At 40.8% G+C, this 19,294-nt stretch overlaps 1 protein-coding gene across 1 annotated transcript; it reads left to right on the top strand.

Moving 5' to 3' along the window:
• Positions 1-5,470: 5,470 nt before the first annotated feature.
• On the top strand, positions 5,471-6,486 carry LOC130963090 (uncharacterized). The gene is made up of 2 exons (XM_057889242.1): positions 5,471-6,154; positions 6,451-6,486. Exons 1-2 carry the CDS (start codon positions 5,471-5,473, stop codon positions 6,484-6,486), a joined length of 720 nt encoding a protein of 239 aa, XP_057745225.1.
• Positions 6,487-19,294: the final 12,808 nt, after the last annotated feature.

Here is a 19,294-nt window from a genome sequence, read left to right on the forward strand (position 1 = left end):
TTATAGATTATTAAAGGGAAGCGGATTCATAAGAGTTTGTCAGCTTGTTAGTCCAAACTCATTGAATTCTAAAAGCGAAGAAAGCTTTGATTGATTATAGTGATGTGGGATGATGGTTATGATTAACGATGATAGCAATATTATTGATGAGACGGTAAAAGTAAGGAACGAGACTGTTGGTCAGCGTTGAACGAACGACCGAGACCCTCAGGAATAAAGAAATCAGAGCACGGCAACGGAAGCGCGCAGAGTAAAAGGACCTTGGAACTGTTATGTGTTTGATATAAAGGTAGGCTATGCTCGCGTACTCGCAGTGATGGATGGAATTTTTGAGGACGAAAATTTCTGTTAGGGGGGTAGAATGTAATACCCGGTCTAACCGAAATTTAATTAAATAATAAGTTAAGGAGGAGCGAATATGGTTGGAATATTTGACAATTGGAATTTGATGATTTAAATAAGATATTTGGATTCAGTGAATTTTTCCGAGTCGGAAGACATAGTTTTCTGCGTAAAAGCGCGCAGTGGAATTTTGACCGACAGTACCGGCTGAGACCTGTCTGGTATTGCAGCTGAGAAAATTGATTATGAGTAAATAATATTAAGAAATGAGGAATTATGATTAGGGGAGGTAGAAATATTTAAAGTGCGATTTGGAGCGCTAATCTTAAAGGTTTTGGTCCAAAATTGGGCCAACGGACAACAATAAGTGAACTGGGCCTAAGTGGGCCCAAGACCCAACATATATAAACATTAGTTATGAGCATTTCAGCTCATTTTACCCTAAAAAGAAGGGTTGGGGCGCTGAAATTGGGAGAGAGAAGAGAAGAGAGAAAACCTAACTCTCTTTGATCTTCAAATCACCATAACTTGAGCTACGGAGCTCCGATTGACGAGCCGTTTGTGGCCACGCGTCGCTCTTCTCATCCTCTACATTTCTATCTAAGTTTTGTGGTGAGTATTCCATTCATCTCTGCCCAGTTTTCGAAATTCCCCACTGTTACACGTTTTTGGGAAGTTAGTGTTGAAATCTTGTGATTTTGGGTGTTTAGGGATACTCCAACATGGATTCTAAGTGGGTTCTATCCCTACTTCATATGGGCTGAGGTAAGAAGTGCTCAAACCCTTGTGAGTTGTCATTTTCATGAGCCCTAGGTTGATGTATGTATGTGATATTGGTTATGTTAGTGTATTTGATGATCTTGGTGCACAATTGAAAGATTGGTGTTGCTTGAGGAGCTTTGGTGAGGCTTGGGACTAAGGTTGGTGGAGACTTCTAAAGAAGAGGCTCAATTGATTTGGCTACAAGAGGTACGGTTTAAGTTTCATTTAAGTACCGTGTGGTGTGATGAGAATTCCTAGGCTAGATGCCCCTAGGATTAAGTTTGGATTGTGTAAATGGTTGGTGCTAATATGCATAGTTGGTATGTAATGTGAATTGATGATTGGGTTGAGAATTGTGTGGACTTGTATGCTTGGTGTATTGAAAATTTGATATATTGGGTAATGAGTATTGATTTGTGATTTATGCATTTAAATTGTGAAATTGGGCCGGAGGCCGTAAATTTTGGGCCGGAGGCCGGAAAGAGGTAAGGAAGGTAAGTTGATGTGTGCATTGTATGATGACACAAGTGATTGGATGAATTTCATATAATGAATATATGAATGATTGGGTTGGTTATTGAGTAATGAGGTTTGAGGAGTTGAAGTGTGGAAATTGGTAAATTTTGGGTGAAATAGTATAGATGAGGCATGTTTGATTTTTGGTTGAGATATATTATGTGGTCATATATGTAAGTATGATTATTGATGCCTTGATGGTATGTTAATGCATGAGAGATATGTATGTTGTGATATATGCTTGAGAAATGATTGGGGTTGATTTGGGGTTGAAACCACGTGATAGTGAGTATGATATTGATCATGTATAATGATGGTTGGATCGAAATAGTATTGTTGGAAATTGGGATGAGGAAGGATGTATGACATGTTGATATGTTTGTAATTTAGCCACTTGTTTGAAATGGGTAAAGATGGTTATATGGCGGTTTGTGAATTGTGGTAAAGTGTCAATGTGTGAGTTGAGGAGGCTTGATGTTGAAATTGATGTATTTTGATTGACTTCAAAGAAAAGGGATGAAAATGGCATGTTTTGGTTGATTTTAAAAAGAGTTGAAAATGGCTTGTTTTGAAAATGGCACTTTGTGGTTTTATATGAAAACAGGGTTTTTGGGCATACTTTGACGGGACATAACTTGGACTACGGATCTTTGTTTTGTGCCAAATCTGTTTAGAAATGAAATTGGATCCGGGATGTCCATGCCGTTCGAAGAACGGGTGAAAAACGATTTAAAATGAGGAAGTTATGTCCGTCGGAAGATTGGGGGTTGAATCTGTGAATTCTGCAGCTTTTAACTTAGAAAATTTTTAGCAGAATGACCCCTTGCGCGTGGGCGCACTTGGCGCGTACGCGCCGATCTTCCAGAAAACGCCATCCACGCGTGCGCGCAGTGTGCGCGGGCGCGCCGATGGTGCTGCACCCAACGCCCAGCCATTTTCCAGAGAGTTATGCCAGAATTGTGCCAGTGTTGTGCCTGGGGCACGAGAACACCCGCGCGTACGCGTGGTTGACGCGTGCGCGCCGATTGGCAAGTTTGTAGTCCACGCGTTAGCGTGCATGACGCTTGCGCGTCGATGAGTTTTTAAGGACATCCACGCGTGCGCGTGGAGTACGCGTACGCGTGGCATTGTTTTCATGCCAAATTTGATATTTGAGTTTGAAAAGCCAAATCTCATACTTCTAAGCCTCCGATCTCACCACTTATATCCTAAATCGTTATGATATGCCTAGCTATTAGAAAAGGGCTAGTGAATGAGGTAACTTGCGAGTGAAGCAAGGGGAAGATGAATAATCAATGAGGATCATTGATGATTATGTGAGATGTGGAGGATGGTGGTGGAAGTGCTTGTTATGCTATTGGCCGAAGGGCCATAATTGTTTATGAATTGGCTGGTTCTGGATTGAACCGTGAGCCGGAATAGCTGTGTATGCTATGAATATTGGCTGGTTATGGATTTAACCGTGAGCCGGATGGTTGATATGGATGTTGATCCATGGATGAGAATTCCTGCATGTTTATGCTGAATTATTGATAATTGTGATTTGCACTTCCACTATCTGAGATGCGAGTAACCCCGGGTAGTAGGCAGTGGCGTTGTCCACTTGCTCCGGGTATGAGACGGAAAAGGATGTTTATGATAAATGAGTTAATTATAGAGTTTTGAATGAATGTAACTCTGATACCTGGGTAGTAGTAAGGGTTGTGGTTCGTCCCACTTGCTCCAGGTTAATGTTTGAGATTTGATAACAATGAGGATTGATAATTTGAATTGAGATTGAATGAATATATGCTTGAGATACCTGGGCAGTAGCAAGGGTTGTGGTTCGTCCCGCTTGCTCCGGGTTAATGTTTGAGATACCTGGGTAGTAGCAAGGGTTGTGGTTCGTCCCACTTGCTCCAGGTCAGAGATTGTGACGCCTGGGTAGTAGCCGCAGTAGTGGGTGTTCCACTGGCTCCAGGTAAGCATGCTTGTGTTTTCTCTCTGGTTGTAAGGGTGACAGGGCACCGATACCCTCTAATGGCGACAGGGCGCAGATACCCTCTAATGGCGACAGGGCGCAGATACCCTCTAATGGTGACAGGGCACATATTCCCTCTAATGATATTAATACGCAACAGAGAGACTGTGCCCGGGTTAGCTATCGGACACGTCGGGTTGGCTTGATAACCGACAGATGATATCATCAGCCATAGGGCAGGCATTCATCATTTGCATATGTTTGAATTGTTTGGGTTTGCCTATGTGTTTTGGATTTCTACATCATATATGCTATGTTACCTGATTATGTGCTACTTGATCTACTTGTACCTTATTTGTGTATTACTTGTCTGTATTGCTTGTGTTTGTACAACTGAGAGATCCCTCATGTTGGTGTCGATGGATGTTGAGGGCTGTTCTTGATGAGATGAATTGAGGATACGATTGCATAATGATGATGATTTTTGAATGAGATCATTTGAGCCCCCTGGGTGGACGCAGTGATGTGATTTCACTAGCTCCAGGCGAGGGTATGATGTATTGATATAACGTTGCTGAGGCAGAACAACTGGTAATGGTTTTGCTTATGATTCTGAGTCTGATTCGTGAAAGAATCAGCGAGTTGGGAAAACATGTGTAACATGAACTAGATTTAGAATCCCCTTACAACAGATGCATATTCATGGATTAGTGAGAATCTAGGCTGGATACTTGGTGAAAAGGAGTTTAGGATGCTTAGTGAGTTTTTGTTGCAGTGCATTGGATTTATTTGGCACTTTTACCGTACTGGGAACCCATGGGCCCGGGGTTCTCATTCCGTATATATTTCTTGTTTTTCAGATACAGGTTCAGGTGCTCAGAAGTGAGCTGCGGTTCGTCTGAGAGATGGCGAAGATATTTATTTCCTCTACTTTGTGTTTTGATTAGAATCTCTCCATCTTTGTTTTGAAAAGATTATATTATGTAATTGAACCCTTTTTGAACTTGCCTATAGAGGCTCTCATGTTTCCTTTGGGAGAGATTAGGATATTTTGTTGTCATCTACTTTCATATTGTACCCTAGCCGGCCTAAACTTCGCGGGTCGCGACTAGTGGCTATTTACTTATGTTATATATCTATCTGTTATCTATCTCTTAATCTCCTTTATGCCTTATCCGTATATCGCTTTCGGCTTCACGTTTCATCTTTTCGTTGTCGAAACGTGAGTGATACGTCTTCGCGATTTTATTTCTACTCTTTTCAGGCTTCTTGATTAATACTCCTTTCAAAATTACCTATATTTATATATTAAAAATCCACCTGAGAGTCGTACCACCGTAATATCATTGACTTATGACTCGAGCATAAGGATTTGGATATTAGGGTGTTACATTATGGTATCAGAGCAGTTCGTCCTCGTGAGCCTGAGGGATGGAACTGCTTATGCTTCAATGCATACTCTGAGTCTGTGCCTGTGCTAGTTAGGGTATCTAACTGATACATCTAGCATGAAGTCCATGAGTGTACCTTTGGTACTTTGAAGCACCATACTTCCGATATTGAGACTGATCAACTTGATATCGATTGTTTGGTGTGTATAGGAACCAAATGGCGCCTCGTGGACCCAGTCAGGGACGTGAGAGAGATCGTACTAGCACGTAGGAACCGGAAGTCAACCTGAATAACCCGGTAAACCTTATGGCGGCTTTGGAGAATATGGCTGCTGCTATGCAGGCCACTACAGAGGCTCTTGGGCAACAGATAAACAATAATGGCAATGGTGGAAGGGAAGCTCAGGGCCCGATGACGCTGGCAACTTTCTTAAAGGTTAATCCACCTAAGTTCAAGGGAACCACCAATCCGACTGAAGCTGATACTTGGTTTCAGGCTATGGAGCGAGCGTTGCAAGCGCAGTTGGTACCCGAGGAGCAGTGTGTTGAATTTGCTACCTACCTGCTTACAGGGGAGGCATCGCATTGGTGGCAAGGGGCTCGACGTCTCTTACAACAGGGGAATTATCCTATCACTTGGGATGCCTTCCGGGTGGAATTCTATAAGAAGTACTTCCCAAATTCCGCCAGGACATCCAAGGAATTGGGGTTACTACGGTTGAAGCAAGGTGTTATGTCCGTATCTGAGTATACAGACAAATTTGAGGAGTTATTCAGGTTTTCTCGCATGTGTCAGGGAACTCCGGGAGACTTCGAGGAATGGAAATGCATTAAGTATGAAGGAGGGCTCCGGAGTGACATCTTGAGTTCAGTGGGACCAATGGAGATCCGAACTTTTTCAGAGTTGGTGAATAAGAGCAGAATTGTTGAAGAGTGTGTGAAGAGGATGGTTGCAGAGAAAGGAAGTCATAGAGAGCACAACCAAAGATTTGCACCAAGGGGTCGAGAGTTTAAGGAGAGAGGATACATGCAACACTTTCCCCAAGGGCGGAATAACTTTGCGACGAGTGAGGAGTCCCAAAGAAATGGTAAGGGAAAGCGGACATCGACTTCTTCTGATGTTTCGAGCTGTCAAAGATGTGGAAGTCATCACCCAGATAGGCCATGCCTATTGGGGTTAGGCGTATGTTACAAGTGCGGGTTACCAGGGCATGTATCAAGAAATTACCAACAAGGAGAGAGTCAGGATGCGGGCCGATTGCGGCAGTAAGATTGAGGTAATTGCAATAATCAGGCTTAAATGGCAGTGTGTGATTTTATAATACCTCCTGTACAGTAAAACTGGGAATGTCGAACTTAATGTTAGACTGAGAAGCAAACCGGATGGTCCGAGTAAGGGATTGCCTTAATACAAATGGATAAATGCCCGTGATGTAAATGACTTTCTGTTGAGAATGATGTGTTGTGTTTGTTATGTAGTTGGTTGATTTCTGGATTTTTGGTGAAACGGATTGAACCCATGACTTTTAGTTCCTTTGATTTAAACAGATAAAGAATGGTCCTAAACGATGGATTTAGAAACGTTGAGTTGAAATACCAGTCACGCTAAGTTGTGGTTGGGTACTTGAGGAAATAAGTGATGGAGCTAATACTTGACGAGAAATCAAAGTGGCATAGCGGAAGCTTGCTAAAAGCGTTAGCATAGTATGGTAATAATAAGGAAAAGTGGGATATGATTAAAAATGCTTTATGCTTTGAGTACTTAAAAGTTTAGTGAGCTTATACGGATACTGATTCTCGATAATTGGAATTAATTACGGCTGTGAGCCTTAACGGTTCTGGAACGGGTGATGAAATTATCATGGATGCATAGTCGGATTTAGATGATGATTGAGTGCAAGTTGTAGTGTTCGAAAGATGAGTGCTATGATGTTTGGTCATGGTGACTTTGGATTTGGATCAAGATTTGTAATGATCGGATTCAGAGGAATCGTTTGGAAACCTTTAAATTGCAATGCTGATGCGGTACTGAGATTGGTTTGAGGGAATCCGTGACGAGTGGTAAACTCCAATTTTTGGGGAGGTGCTGTTAAAAATTTTCCCAAGAATTTGAAGGAGTACTTGGTCATGCTTTTGAAAATGATTTTGATCTGAGTAACTTCAACAAAAGAGATGTGTCTCGAAAGCTTTTATAGATTATTAAAGGGAAGCGGATTCATAAGAGTTTGTCAGCTTGTTAGTCCAAACTCATTGAATTCTAAAAGCGAAGAAAGCTTTGATTGATTATAGTGATGTGGGATGATGGTTATGATTAACGATGATAGCAATATTATTGATGAGACGGTAAAAGTAAGGAACGAGACTGTTGGTCAGCGTTGAACGAACGACCGAGACCCTCAGGAATAAAGACATCAGAGTGCGGCAACGGAAGCGCGCAGAGTAAAAGGACCTTGGAACTGTTATGTGTTTGATATAAAGGTAGGCTATGCTCGCGTACTCGCAGTGATGGATGGAATTTTCGAGGACGAAAATTTCTGTTAGGGGGGTAGAATGTAATACCCGGTCTAACCGAAATTTAATTAAATAATAAGTTAAGGAGGAGCGAATATGGTTGGAATATTTGGCAATTGGAATTTGATGATTTAAATATGATATTTGGATTCAGTGAATTTTTCCGAGTCGGAAGACATAGTTTTCTGCGTAAAAGCGCGCAGTGGAATTTTGACCGACAGTACCGGCTGAGACCTGTCTGGTACTGCAGCTGAGAAAATTGATTATGAGTAAATAATATTAAGAAATGAGGAATTATGATTAGGGGAGGTAGAAATATTTAAAGTGCGATTTGGAGCGCTAATCTTAAAGGTTTTGGTCCAAAATTGGGCCAACGGACAACAATAAGTGAACTGGGCCTAAGTGGGCCCAAGACCCAACATATATAAACATTAGTTATGAGCATTTCAGCTCATTTTACCCTAAAAAGAAGGGTTGGGGCGCTGAAATTGGGAGAGAGAAGAGAAGAGAGAAAACCTAACTCTCTTTGATCTTCAAATCACCATAACTTGAGCTACGGAGCTCCGATTGACGAGCCGTTTGCGGCCACGCGTCGCTCTTCTCATCCTCTACATTTATATCTAAGTTTTGTGGTGAGTATTCCATTCATCTCTGCCCAGTTTTCGAAATTCCCCACTGTTACACGTTTTTGGGAAGTTAGTGTTGAAATCTTGTGATTTTGGGTGTTTAGGGATACTCCAACATAGATTCTAAGTGGGTTCTATCCCTACTTCATATGGGTTGAGGTAAGAAGTGCTCAAACCCTTGTGAGTTGTCATTTTCATGAGCCCTAGGTTGATGTATGTATGTGATATTGGTTATGTTAGTGTATTTGATGATCTTGGTGCACAATTGAAAGATTGGTGTTGCTTGAGGAGCTTTGGTGAGGCTTGGGACTAAGGTTGGTGGAGACTTCTAAAGAAGAGGCTCAATTGATTTGGCTACAAGAGGTACGGTTTAAGTTTCATTTAAGTACCGTGTGGTGTGATGAGAATTCCTAGGCTAGATGCCCCTAGGATTAAGTTTGGATTGTGTAAATGGTTGGTGCTAATATGCATAGTTGGTATGTAATGTGAATTGATGATTGGGTTGAGAATTGTGTGGACTTGTATGCTTGGTGTATTGAAAATTTGATATATTGGGTAATGAGTATTGATTTGTGATTTATGCATTTAAATTGTGAAATTGGGCCGGAGGCCGTAAATTTTGGGCCGGAGGCCGGAAAGAGGTAAGGAAGGTAAGTTGATGTGTGCATTGTATGATGACACAAGTGATTGGATGAATTTCATATAATGAATATGAATGATTGGGTTGGTTATTGAGTAATGAGGTTTGAGGAGTTGAAGTGTGGAAATTGGTAAATTTTGGGTGAAATAGTATAGATGAGGCATGTTTGATTTTTGGTTGAGATATATTATGTGGTCATATATGTAAGTATGATTATTGATGCCTTGATGGTATGTTAATGCATGAGAGATATGTATGTTGTGATATATGCTTGAGAAATGATTGGGGTTGATTTGGGGTTGAAACCACGTGATAGTGAGTATGATATTGATCATGTATAATGATGGTTGGATCGAAATAGTATTGTTGGAAATTGGGATGAGGAAGGATGTATGACATGTTGATATGTTTGTAATTTAGCCACTTGTTTGAAATGGGTAAAGATGGTTATATGGCGGTTTGTGAATTGTGGTAAAGTGTCAATGTGTGAGTTGAGGAGGCTTGATGTTGAAATTGATGTATTTTGATTGACTTCAAAGAAAAGGGATGAAAATGGCATGTTTTGGTTGATTTTAAAAAGAGTTGAAAATGGCTTGTTTTGAAAATGGCACTTTGTGGTTTTATATGAAAACAGGGTTTTTGGGCATACTTTGACGGGACATAACTTGGACTACGGATCTTTGTTTTGTGCCAAATCTGTTTAGAAATGAAATTGGATCCGGGATGTCCATGCCGTTCGAAGAACGGGTGAAAAACGATTTAAAATGAGGAAGTTATGTCCGTCGGAAGATTGGGGGTTGAATCTGTGAATTCTGCAGCTTTTAACTTAGAAAATTTTTAGCAGAATGACCCCTTGCGCGTGGGCGCACTTGGCGCGTACGCGCCGATCTTCCAGAAAACGCCATCCACGCGTGCGCGCAGTGTGCGGGCGCGCCGATGGTGCTGCACCCAACGCCCAGCCATTTTCCAGAGAGTTATGCCAGAATTGTGCCAGTGTTGTGCCTGGGGCACGAGAACACCCGCGCGTACGCGTGGTTGACGCGTGCGCGCCGATTGGCAAGTTTGTAGTCCACGCGTTAGCGTGCATGACGCTTGCGCGTCGATGAGTTTTTAAGGACATCCACGCGTGCGCGTGGAGTACGCGTACGCGTGGCATTGTTTTCATGCCAAATTTGATATTTGAGTTTGAAAAGCCAAATCTCATACTTCTAAGCCTCCGATCTCACCACTTATATCCTAAATCGTTATGATATGCCTAGCTATTAGAAAAGGGCTAGTGAATGAGGTAACTTGCGAGTGAAGCAAGGGGAAGATGAATAATCAATGAGGATCATTGATGATTATGTGAGATGTGGAGGATGGTGGTGGAAGTGCTTGTTATGCTATTGGCCGAAGGGCCATAATTGTTTATGAATTGGCTGGTTCTGGATTGAACCGTGAGCCGGAATAGCTGTGTATGCTATGAATATTGGCTGGTTATGGATTTAACCGTGAGCCGGATGGTTGATATGGATGTTGATCCATGGATGAGAATTCCTGCATGTTTATGCTGAATTATTGATAATTGTGATTTGCACTTCCACTATCTGAGATGCGAGTAACCCCGGGTAGTAGGCAGTGGCGTTGTCCACTTGCTCCGGGTATGAGACGGAAAAGGATGTTTATGATAAATGAGTTAATTATAGAGTTTTGAATGAATGTAACTCTGATACCTGGGTAGTAGTAAGGGTTGTGGTTCATCCCACTTGCTCCAGGTTAATGTTTGAGATTTGATAACAATGAGGATTGATAATTTGAATTGAGATTGAATGAATATATGCTTGAGATACCTGGGCAGTAGCAAGGGTTGTGGTTCGTCCCGCTTGCTCCGGGTTAATGTTTGAGATACCTGGGTAGTAGCAAGGGTTGTGGTTCGTCCCACTTGCTCCAGGTCAGAGATTGTGACGCCTGGGTAGTAGCCGCAGTAGTGGGTGTTCCACTGGCTCCAGGTAAGCATGCTTGTGTTTTCTCTCTGGTTGTAAGGGTGACAGGGCACCGATACCCTCTAATGGCGACAGGGCGCAGATACCCTCTAATGGCGACAGGGCGCAGATACCCTCTAATGGTGACAGGGCACATATTCCCTCTAATGATATTAATACGCAACAGAGAGACTGTGCCCGGGTTAGCTATCGGACACGTCGGGTTGGCTTGATAACCGACAGATGATATCATCAGCCATAGGGCAGGCATTCATCATTTGCATATGTTTGAATTGTTTGGGTTTGCCTATGTGTTTTGGATTTCTACATCATATATGCTATGTTACCTGATTATGTGCTACTTGATCTACTTGTACCTTATTTGTGTATTACTTGTCTGTATTGCTTGTGTTTGTACAACTAAGAGATCCCTCATGTTGGTGTCGGTGGATGTTGAGGGCTGTTCTTGATGAGATGAATTGAGGATACGATTGCATAATGATGATGATTTTTGAATGAGATCATTTGAGCCCCCTGGGTGGACGCAGTGATGTGATTTCACTAGCTCCAGGCGAGGGTATGATGTATTGATATAACGTTGCTGAGGCAGAACAACTGGTAATGGTTTTGCTTATGATTCTGAGTCTGATTCGTGAAAGAATCAGCGAGTTGGGAAAACATGTGTAACATGAACTAGATTTAGAATCCCCTTACAACAGATGCCTATTCATGGATTAGTGAGAATCTAGGCTGGATACTTGGTGAAAAGGAGTTTAGGATGCTTAGTGAGTTTTTGTTGCAGTGCATTGGATTTATTTGGCACTTTTACCGTACTGGGAACCCATGGGCCCGGGGTTCTCATTCCGTATATATTTCTTGTTTTTCAGATACAGGTTCAGGTGCTCAGAAGTGAGCTGCGGTTCGTCTGAGAGATGGCGAAGATATTTATTTCCTCTACTTTGTGTTTTGATTAGAATCTCTCCATCTTTGTTTTGAAAAGATTATATTATGTAATTGAACCCTTTTTGAACTTGCCTATAGAGGCTCTCATGTTTCCTTTGGGAGAGATTAGGATATTTTGTTGTCATCTACTTTCATATTGTACCCTAGCCGGCCTAAACTTCGCGGGTCGCGACTAGTGGCTATTTACTTATGTTATATATATCTATCTGTTATCTATCTCTTAATCTCCTTTATGCCTTATCCGTATATCGCTTTCGGCTTCACGTTTCATCTTTTCGTTGTCGAAACGTGAGTGATACGTCTTCGCGATTTTATTTCTACTCTTTTCAGGCTTCTTGATTAATACTCCTTTCAAAATTACCTATATTTATATATTAAAAATCCACCTGAGAGTCGTACCACCGTAATATCATTGACTTATGACTCGAGCATAAGGATTTGGATATTAGGGTGTTACATCAAGCACTCCATAAGATCTTCAAGAGGAAGAACAAGCCGCCATCACTAAGGTGGACCCGTTCTTTAATTTCCTTGTTCTTTATTTTCTTATTTTTCGAAAATTATGCTTTATGTTTTATTTATGTTTGTGTCTTATGATCATTAGTGTCTTAGTGTCTATGCCTTAAAGTTATGAATGTCCTATGAATCCATCACCTTTCTTAAATGAAAAATGTTCTTAATTGAAAAAGAGAAGAATTGCATGAATTTTGAATTTTATAATAGATTAATTATTTTGATGTGGTGGCAATACTTTTGTTTTCTGAATGTATGCTTAAACAGTGCATATGTCTTTTGAATTTGTTGCTCATGAATGATTGGCTCTTGAAAGACTGATGAAAAAGGAGACATGTTACTGAGGATCTGAAAAATCATAAAAATGATTCTTGAAGCAAGAAAAAGCAGTGAATATTCAAAAAAAAAGAGAGAGAGAAAAACGAAAAAAAAGAAGAAAAGAGAAAAAGAAAAAGAAAAAAAATGAAGTTATGATCCAAGGCAAAAAGAGTGTGCTTAAGAACCCTGGACACCTCTAGTTGGGGACTCTAGCAAAGCTGAGTCACAATCTGAAAAGGTTCACCCAATTATGTGTCTGTGCCATGTATGTATCCGGTGGTAATACTGGAAGACAGAGTGCTTTGGGCCACGGCCAAGACTCATAAAGTAGCTGTGTTCAAGAATCATCATACTTAACTAGGAGAATCAATAACACTATCTAGATTCTGAGTTCCTATAGAAGCCAATCATTCTGAATTTCAAAGGATAGAGTGAGATGCCAAAACTGTTCAGAGGCAAAAAGCTAAAAACCCCGCTCATCTAATTAATACTGATCTTCATAGATGTTTTTGGAATTCATTGCATATTCTCTTCTTTTTATCTTATTTGATTTTCAGTTGCTTGGGGACAAGCAACAATTTAAGTTTGGTGTTGTGATGAGCGGATAATTTATACGCTTTTTGGCATTGTTTTTAGTATGTTTTAGTTAGTTTTTAGTATATTTTTATTAGTTTTTAGTTAAAATTCACTTTTCTGGACTTTACTATGAGTTTGTATATTTTTCTGTGATTTCAGGTATTTTCTGGCAGAAATTGAGGGACCTGAGCAAAAATCTGATTCAGAGACTGAAAAGAACTGCAGATGCTGTTGGATTCTGACCTCGCTGCACTCGAAGTAGATTTTCTGGAGCTACAGAAGCCCAATTGACGTGCTCTCAACGGCGTTAGAAAGTAGACATCCTGGGTTTTCCAGCAATGTATAATAGTCCATACTTTGCCCGAGATTTGATGGCCCAAACCGGCGTTCCAAATCAGCTCAAAACTGCCCGGCGTTAAACGCCGGAACTGGCACAAGAATGGGAGTTAAACGCCCAAATTGGCATAAAAGCTGGCGTTTAACTCCAAGAAAAGTCTCTACACATAGAAGCTTCAATGCTCAGCCCAAGCACACACTAAGTGGGCCCGGAAGTAGATTTTTATGTCATTTACTCATTTCTGTAAACCCTAGACTACTAGTTCTCTACAAATAGAACCTTTTGCTATTGTATTTGAACATTTTGAGATTTTCATATCTTTAGATCTTTGAATCTTTTGATCATTTTCGATCTTAGGATCATCTTTGGACGTCTAGTTCTTAGATCATGGGGGCTGGCCTCTCGGCCATGCCTAGACCTTGTTCTTATGTATTTTCAACGGTGGAGTTTCTACACACCATAGATTAAGGTGTGGAGCTCTGCTGTATCTCGAGTATTAACACAATTACTATTGTTCTTCTATTCAATTCAGCTTGTTCTTGTTCTAAGATATCACTTGTTCTTCAACTTGATGAATATGATGATCCGTGACACTCATCATCATTCTCACCTATGAACGTGTGCCTGACAACCACCTCCGTTCTACCTTAGATTGAGTGGATATCTCTTGGATCCCTTAATCGGAATCTTCGTGGTATAAGCTAGAATTGATGGCGGCATTCAAGAGGATCCAGAAGTTCTAAACCTTGTCTGTGGTATTCTGAGTAGGATTCAATGATTGAATGACTGTGACGAGCTTCAAACTCCTGAAGGCTGGGCGTTAGTGACAGACGCAAAAGAATCAATGGATTCTATTCCAACCTGATTGAGAACCGACAGATGATTAGCCGTGCCGTGACAGGGTGCGTTGAACATTTTCACTGAGAGGACGAGATTGTAGCCACTGACAACGGTGATGTCCAACATACAGCTTGCAATGGAAAGGAGTAAGAAGGATTGGATGAAGACAGTAGGAAAGCAGAGAGACGGAAGGAACAAAGCATCTCCATTCGCTTATCTGAAATTCTCACCAATGAAATACATAAGTATCTCTATCTTTATGCTTTATTCATATATCATCCATAACCATTTGAATCTTCCTGACTAAGATTTACAAGGTGACCATAGCTTGCTTCATACCAACAATCTCCGTGGGATCGACCCTTACTCGCGTAAGGTTTATTACTTGGACGACCCAGTGCACTTGCTGGTTAGTTGTGCGAAGTTGTGAAATTATGTTTAGACTATGGTATTGCGCACCAAGTTTTTGGAGCCATTACTAGGGAATGTTTGAGTTGTGAAAAGTAGAGATCACAATTTCGTGCACCATCCCTCAATTTCAGCCAGAAAATACCTGAAATCATAAAAAACGCACAAACTCATTGTAAAGTCCAGAAATGTGAAATTTGCTTAAAAACTAATAAAAATATACTAAAAACTAACTAAATCATACTAAAAACTATATAAAAACAATGCCAAAAAGCGTATAAATTATCCGCTCATCAGGTGCTGATTGTGATAGTGGTATAACCACAAGAGAAAGGTTGTCTTGGGTCTTCTTCCTTGGTTTTCTAGTCTTAAGTTTCCAATTTGGGTTGGATGGCACACCCTTGTGATGAGCGGATAATTTGTACGCTTTTTGGCATTGTTTTTAGTATATTTTTAGTATGATTTAGTTAGTTTTTAGTATATTTTTATTAGTTTTTAGTTAAAATTCACTTTTCTGGACTTTACTATGAGTTTGTGTGTTTTTTTGTGATTTCAGGTATTTTCTGGCTGAAATTGAGGGACCTGAGCAAAAATCTGATTCAGAGACTGAAAAGGACTGCAGATGCTGTTGGATTCTGACCTCCCTGCACTCGAAGTGGATTTTCTGGAGCTACAGAAGCCCAATTGGCACGCTCTCAACGGCGTTGGAAAGTAGACATCCTGGGCTTTCCAGCAATATATGATAGTCCATACTTTGCCCAAGATTTGATGGCCCAAACCGGCGTTCAAAGTCACCTTCAGAATTTCCAGCGTTAAACGCCGGAACTGGCACCAAAGTGGGAGTTAAACGCCCAAACTGGCACAAAAGCTGGCGTTTAACTCCAAGAGAAGTCTCTACACGAAAATGCTTCAATGCTCAGCCTAAGCACACACCAAGTGGGCCCGGAAGTGGATTTTTATGTCTTTTACTCATCTTTGTAATTCTTAAGATACTAGTTCCCTATAAATAGGACCTTTTACTATTGTATTTTCATCTTTTGATCATGTTTTTATGATTGAACCCTCTTTGGGAGGCTGGCCATTCGGCCATGCCTAGACCTTGTTCTTATGTATTTTCAACGGTGGAGTTTCTACACACCATAGATTAAGGTGTGGAGCTCTGCTGTACCTCGAGTATTAATGCAATTACTATTGTTCTTCTATTCAATTCCGCTTGTTCTTGTTCCAAGATATCACTTGTTCTTCAACTTGATGAATGTGATGATCTGTGACACTCATCATCATTCTCACCTATGAACGTGTGACTGACAATCACCTCCGTTCTACCTTAGATTGGGTGAATATCTCTTAGATTCCTGATACACGATGCATGGTTGATCGCCCGACAACCGAGCGCTCGCCTGACAACCGAGCCAGCCATTCCGTGAGATCAGAGTCTTCGTGGTATAGGCCAGAACTGATGGCGACATTCAAGAGAATCCGGAAGGTCTAAACCTTGTCTGTGGTATTCTGAGTAGGATTCAATGATTGAATGACTGTGACGAGCTTCAAACTCGCGATTGTGGGGCGTTAGTGACAGACGCAAAAGAATCACTGGATTCTATTCCGACATGATCGAGAACCGACAGCTGGATAGCCGTGCCGTGACAGGGTGCGTTGAACATTTCCACTGAGAGGATGGGAGGTAGCCACTGACAACGGTGAAACCCTTGCATACAGCTTGCCATGGAAAGGAGTAAGAAGGATTGGATGAAGATAGTAGGAAAGCAGAGAGACGGAAGGGACAAAGCACCTCCATTCGCTTATCTGAAATTCTCACCAATGAATTGCATAAGTATCTCTATCTTTATCTTTATATTTTATTCATATATCATCCATAACCATTTGAGTCTGCCTGACTGAGATTTACAAGGTGACCATAGCTTGCTTCATACCAACAATCTCTGTGGGATCGACCCTTACTCGCGTAAGGTTTATTACTTGGACGACCCAGTACACTTGCTGGTTAGTTGTGCGAAGTTGTGATAAAGAGTTGAGATTGCAATTGTGCGTACCATGTTGATGGCGCCATTGATGATCACAATTTCGTGCACCACCATGCAAGTCTTATAGTTGTGCCCTGTTTGACCACACTTGCTGCAGGTCACATAGAAACTTCTCCTCAGTTTTTCACCTTCGATAAAAGTTTCTGCTGGGTCCTTCTGCCTGTTATGTACCTTTGGACGACCAATTGGCCGCTTAATGATAGGTGCAGCAGGCCTAGTCTGATCAGACCGTATCCAGAACTCTTCACTTGTAACAGGTTGAATAAAGTGCTCGTAAGTCTTCTTCAGTGATTCCATGCATAACCATGGATGCACATAATCTTTCATGTTGTCATGTCTTTTTCTGATTGCTGCAACTGCATGGGTGCACAGCATCCCTTTCCCAGCAAACCCAACAAGTTAAGGATAACAATTAGACATATACAACTTAGACATATACAAATTGAGGATAACAATTGGACATATGCAAGTAAGGAAACAGCAGCAGCACGCAGGCAAATCCAACAAGAAACAATTAGTGAAATATAATTACAGTAGCAGCAGGCAAGCAAATCCAACAAGAAACAATGTCATAAGTAAAATAACAGCAACAGCAGGCAGGCAAATCTAACAAGAAACATTTAGAGAAATAAAATTACACACTGACCAGTTAATTGCCATATGTTACATGTAAATGTATGTTTAATCAGGTCCACATCCAACTTAGATCCCTTTTGTGTGACCTCAAATCGCTTGCGCTCGTTATCACCAATCCACTCTGCAGTCCATTTGTTACTTGGCTTAACAAGCCTTTTCAACCTTTTCTCCTGAACCAGTGCAAGCTTTCCATGATGGCAATCTATCAGTCTCTTGTGTTGAACCATTCGCCTCATGAGGTAGCAGCGCACTTCTTCGCATATTGTGAGTATAGGCTTGCACCTGTACTTGGTGATCTTGGAGTTGAAAGACTCACACATATTGTTAGTCAGGTTGTCCACTTTTGGACCATGACTGAAATAGGCCCTTACCCATGTTGCAGGTTCAAATTTCATCAGGTATGACCAGGCATCCTGATTAACTTCCTTCATCCTCTCCATTCTTGTCTTGAACTCAGCCACAGTTGTGCATTTTTCACAGTCCCACACAATTTTTCTGATATATAAGTCCTTGAAATGGTTGATGAAATTCTTTCACATGTGCATGACACAATTGCGCACATGTGCATTCGGCATTATCTCCTTCAATGCAGGCATCAGTCCCTGAAATAGAATGGTTCAAGAAGGACTTTCATCATTTTGCATCAAATGTACTTAAATTAAGTATAGAGAATCTGACTTACTAACCTTTTGCATGTCAGACATAAAATTCCAACCAAGTTGTTGCACATCTCCAATGTCGTCTTGTAATAGGTTCAGAAACCACTTCCATGACTTTTTCGACTCAGACCTTGCCACAACAAATGCAATGACATAAAACTGGTTATTAGCATTGATGAGTTTGGAAAACTCAAATTTATTTTAATGATGAACAAACATTATTGAAATAGTTAAATACAAAATTATTAATTTGATTTTCATTAAACATATTTTAATTAATAATTTTGTGTTGCAGGCTTTTAATATGGGACGAAAATAAAAGGAAAATTGCAAGCCCAAGTGTTTCATGAATATATTCAGCATTGATGCAAAAATATTTTGTTTGTTATGGCTGAATTATTATTCTTGTTATTGGGCCAGCAATTGTGATAACAAGCCCAATTAAAGGTCTTGGTATGAGACCAAAAATGCTTGGTCCGAAATTAAAAGGCAATGGGGCACAATATTGTTTTATTCACTTAACAAAAGAAACCCATTCCTTTGATTATGTACTGCATGCTCCAACTGATATCACTTTTATTCCTTGATGGAATCCAAATTTTATTAATTGGAGTTATTGCAGACCTTGGAACAATGAGAGAGAAATTGATTTGATGGCTTTAATGATTCTACACGCCTCTCAGTAAAGGGAAGTAGGAAACTTGAGTGCACTTTTATTCCTTCTCTTTGCTACTTAATTGTTTTGATCAAATCCATTGAATATCTTCTTTCTTCTCTCTCTAATCTTTCTTTCTTCTTCCTTCGGTCATGTCACAGCAACCATGGAAGCTACACTAAGCTACCAAAAGGAAAAAGATAAAGCTGCATGCATCAAGACCATCAAGTTAATGATGGCAAGAAAAAGAAAACCAAAAGTATGTTGTGGCTGAGATAATCACCAAATGTGGTAAGATTTGGTGAGGTAATCTCGGATCCTTCATACTCAAAAATAAGGAAGAAGATTCGGCCAGCAAGGTGAGATTCTTGGAGGCATGGCTTGTCTCTGATTCTGCTCAACCACCACAGGAAGTAGCTAGAGTGGCGAAGTGATGGAAGAGGCAGAGATTGGAGCAGATGAAGCCATCATCATCATGAAGCATCAAGGGCCAGAAATCCATCTTGGAGAGGAAGCCAAGGATGGAGCGCTCGGATTGATGAAGAATGATGACCAAGGAAGGACTAGAGGTATTTGCAAGTTGGTTTTTGCATGAGTTACCTCTTCTCTCTCTGTGGCCGAACCGGTTTTGTTTT

The sequence above is a fragment of the Arachis stenosperma genome, chromosome 2 (assembly GCF_014773155.1).
Source record: "Arachis stenosperma cultivar V10309 chromosome 2, arast.V10309.gnm1.PFL2, whole genome shotgun sequence".
Taxonomy (NCBI): Eukaryota; Viridiplantae; Streptophyta; class Magnoliopsida; order Fabales; family Fabaceae; genus Arachis; species Arachis stenosperma.

Excerpts from the sequence above, each read along its gene's own strand:
- LOC130963090 (XM_057889242.1), top strand. The coding sequence starts at position 5,471 with ATGGAGCGAGCGTTGCAAGCGCAGTTGGTACCCGAGGAGCAGTGTGTT. Across the intron at positions 6,155-6,450 it reads CATGCCTATTGGGGTTAGGC|TTGGTTGATTTCTGGATTTT; the intron begins GTATGTTACAAG and ends TTTGTTATGTAG.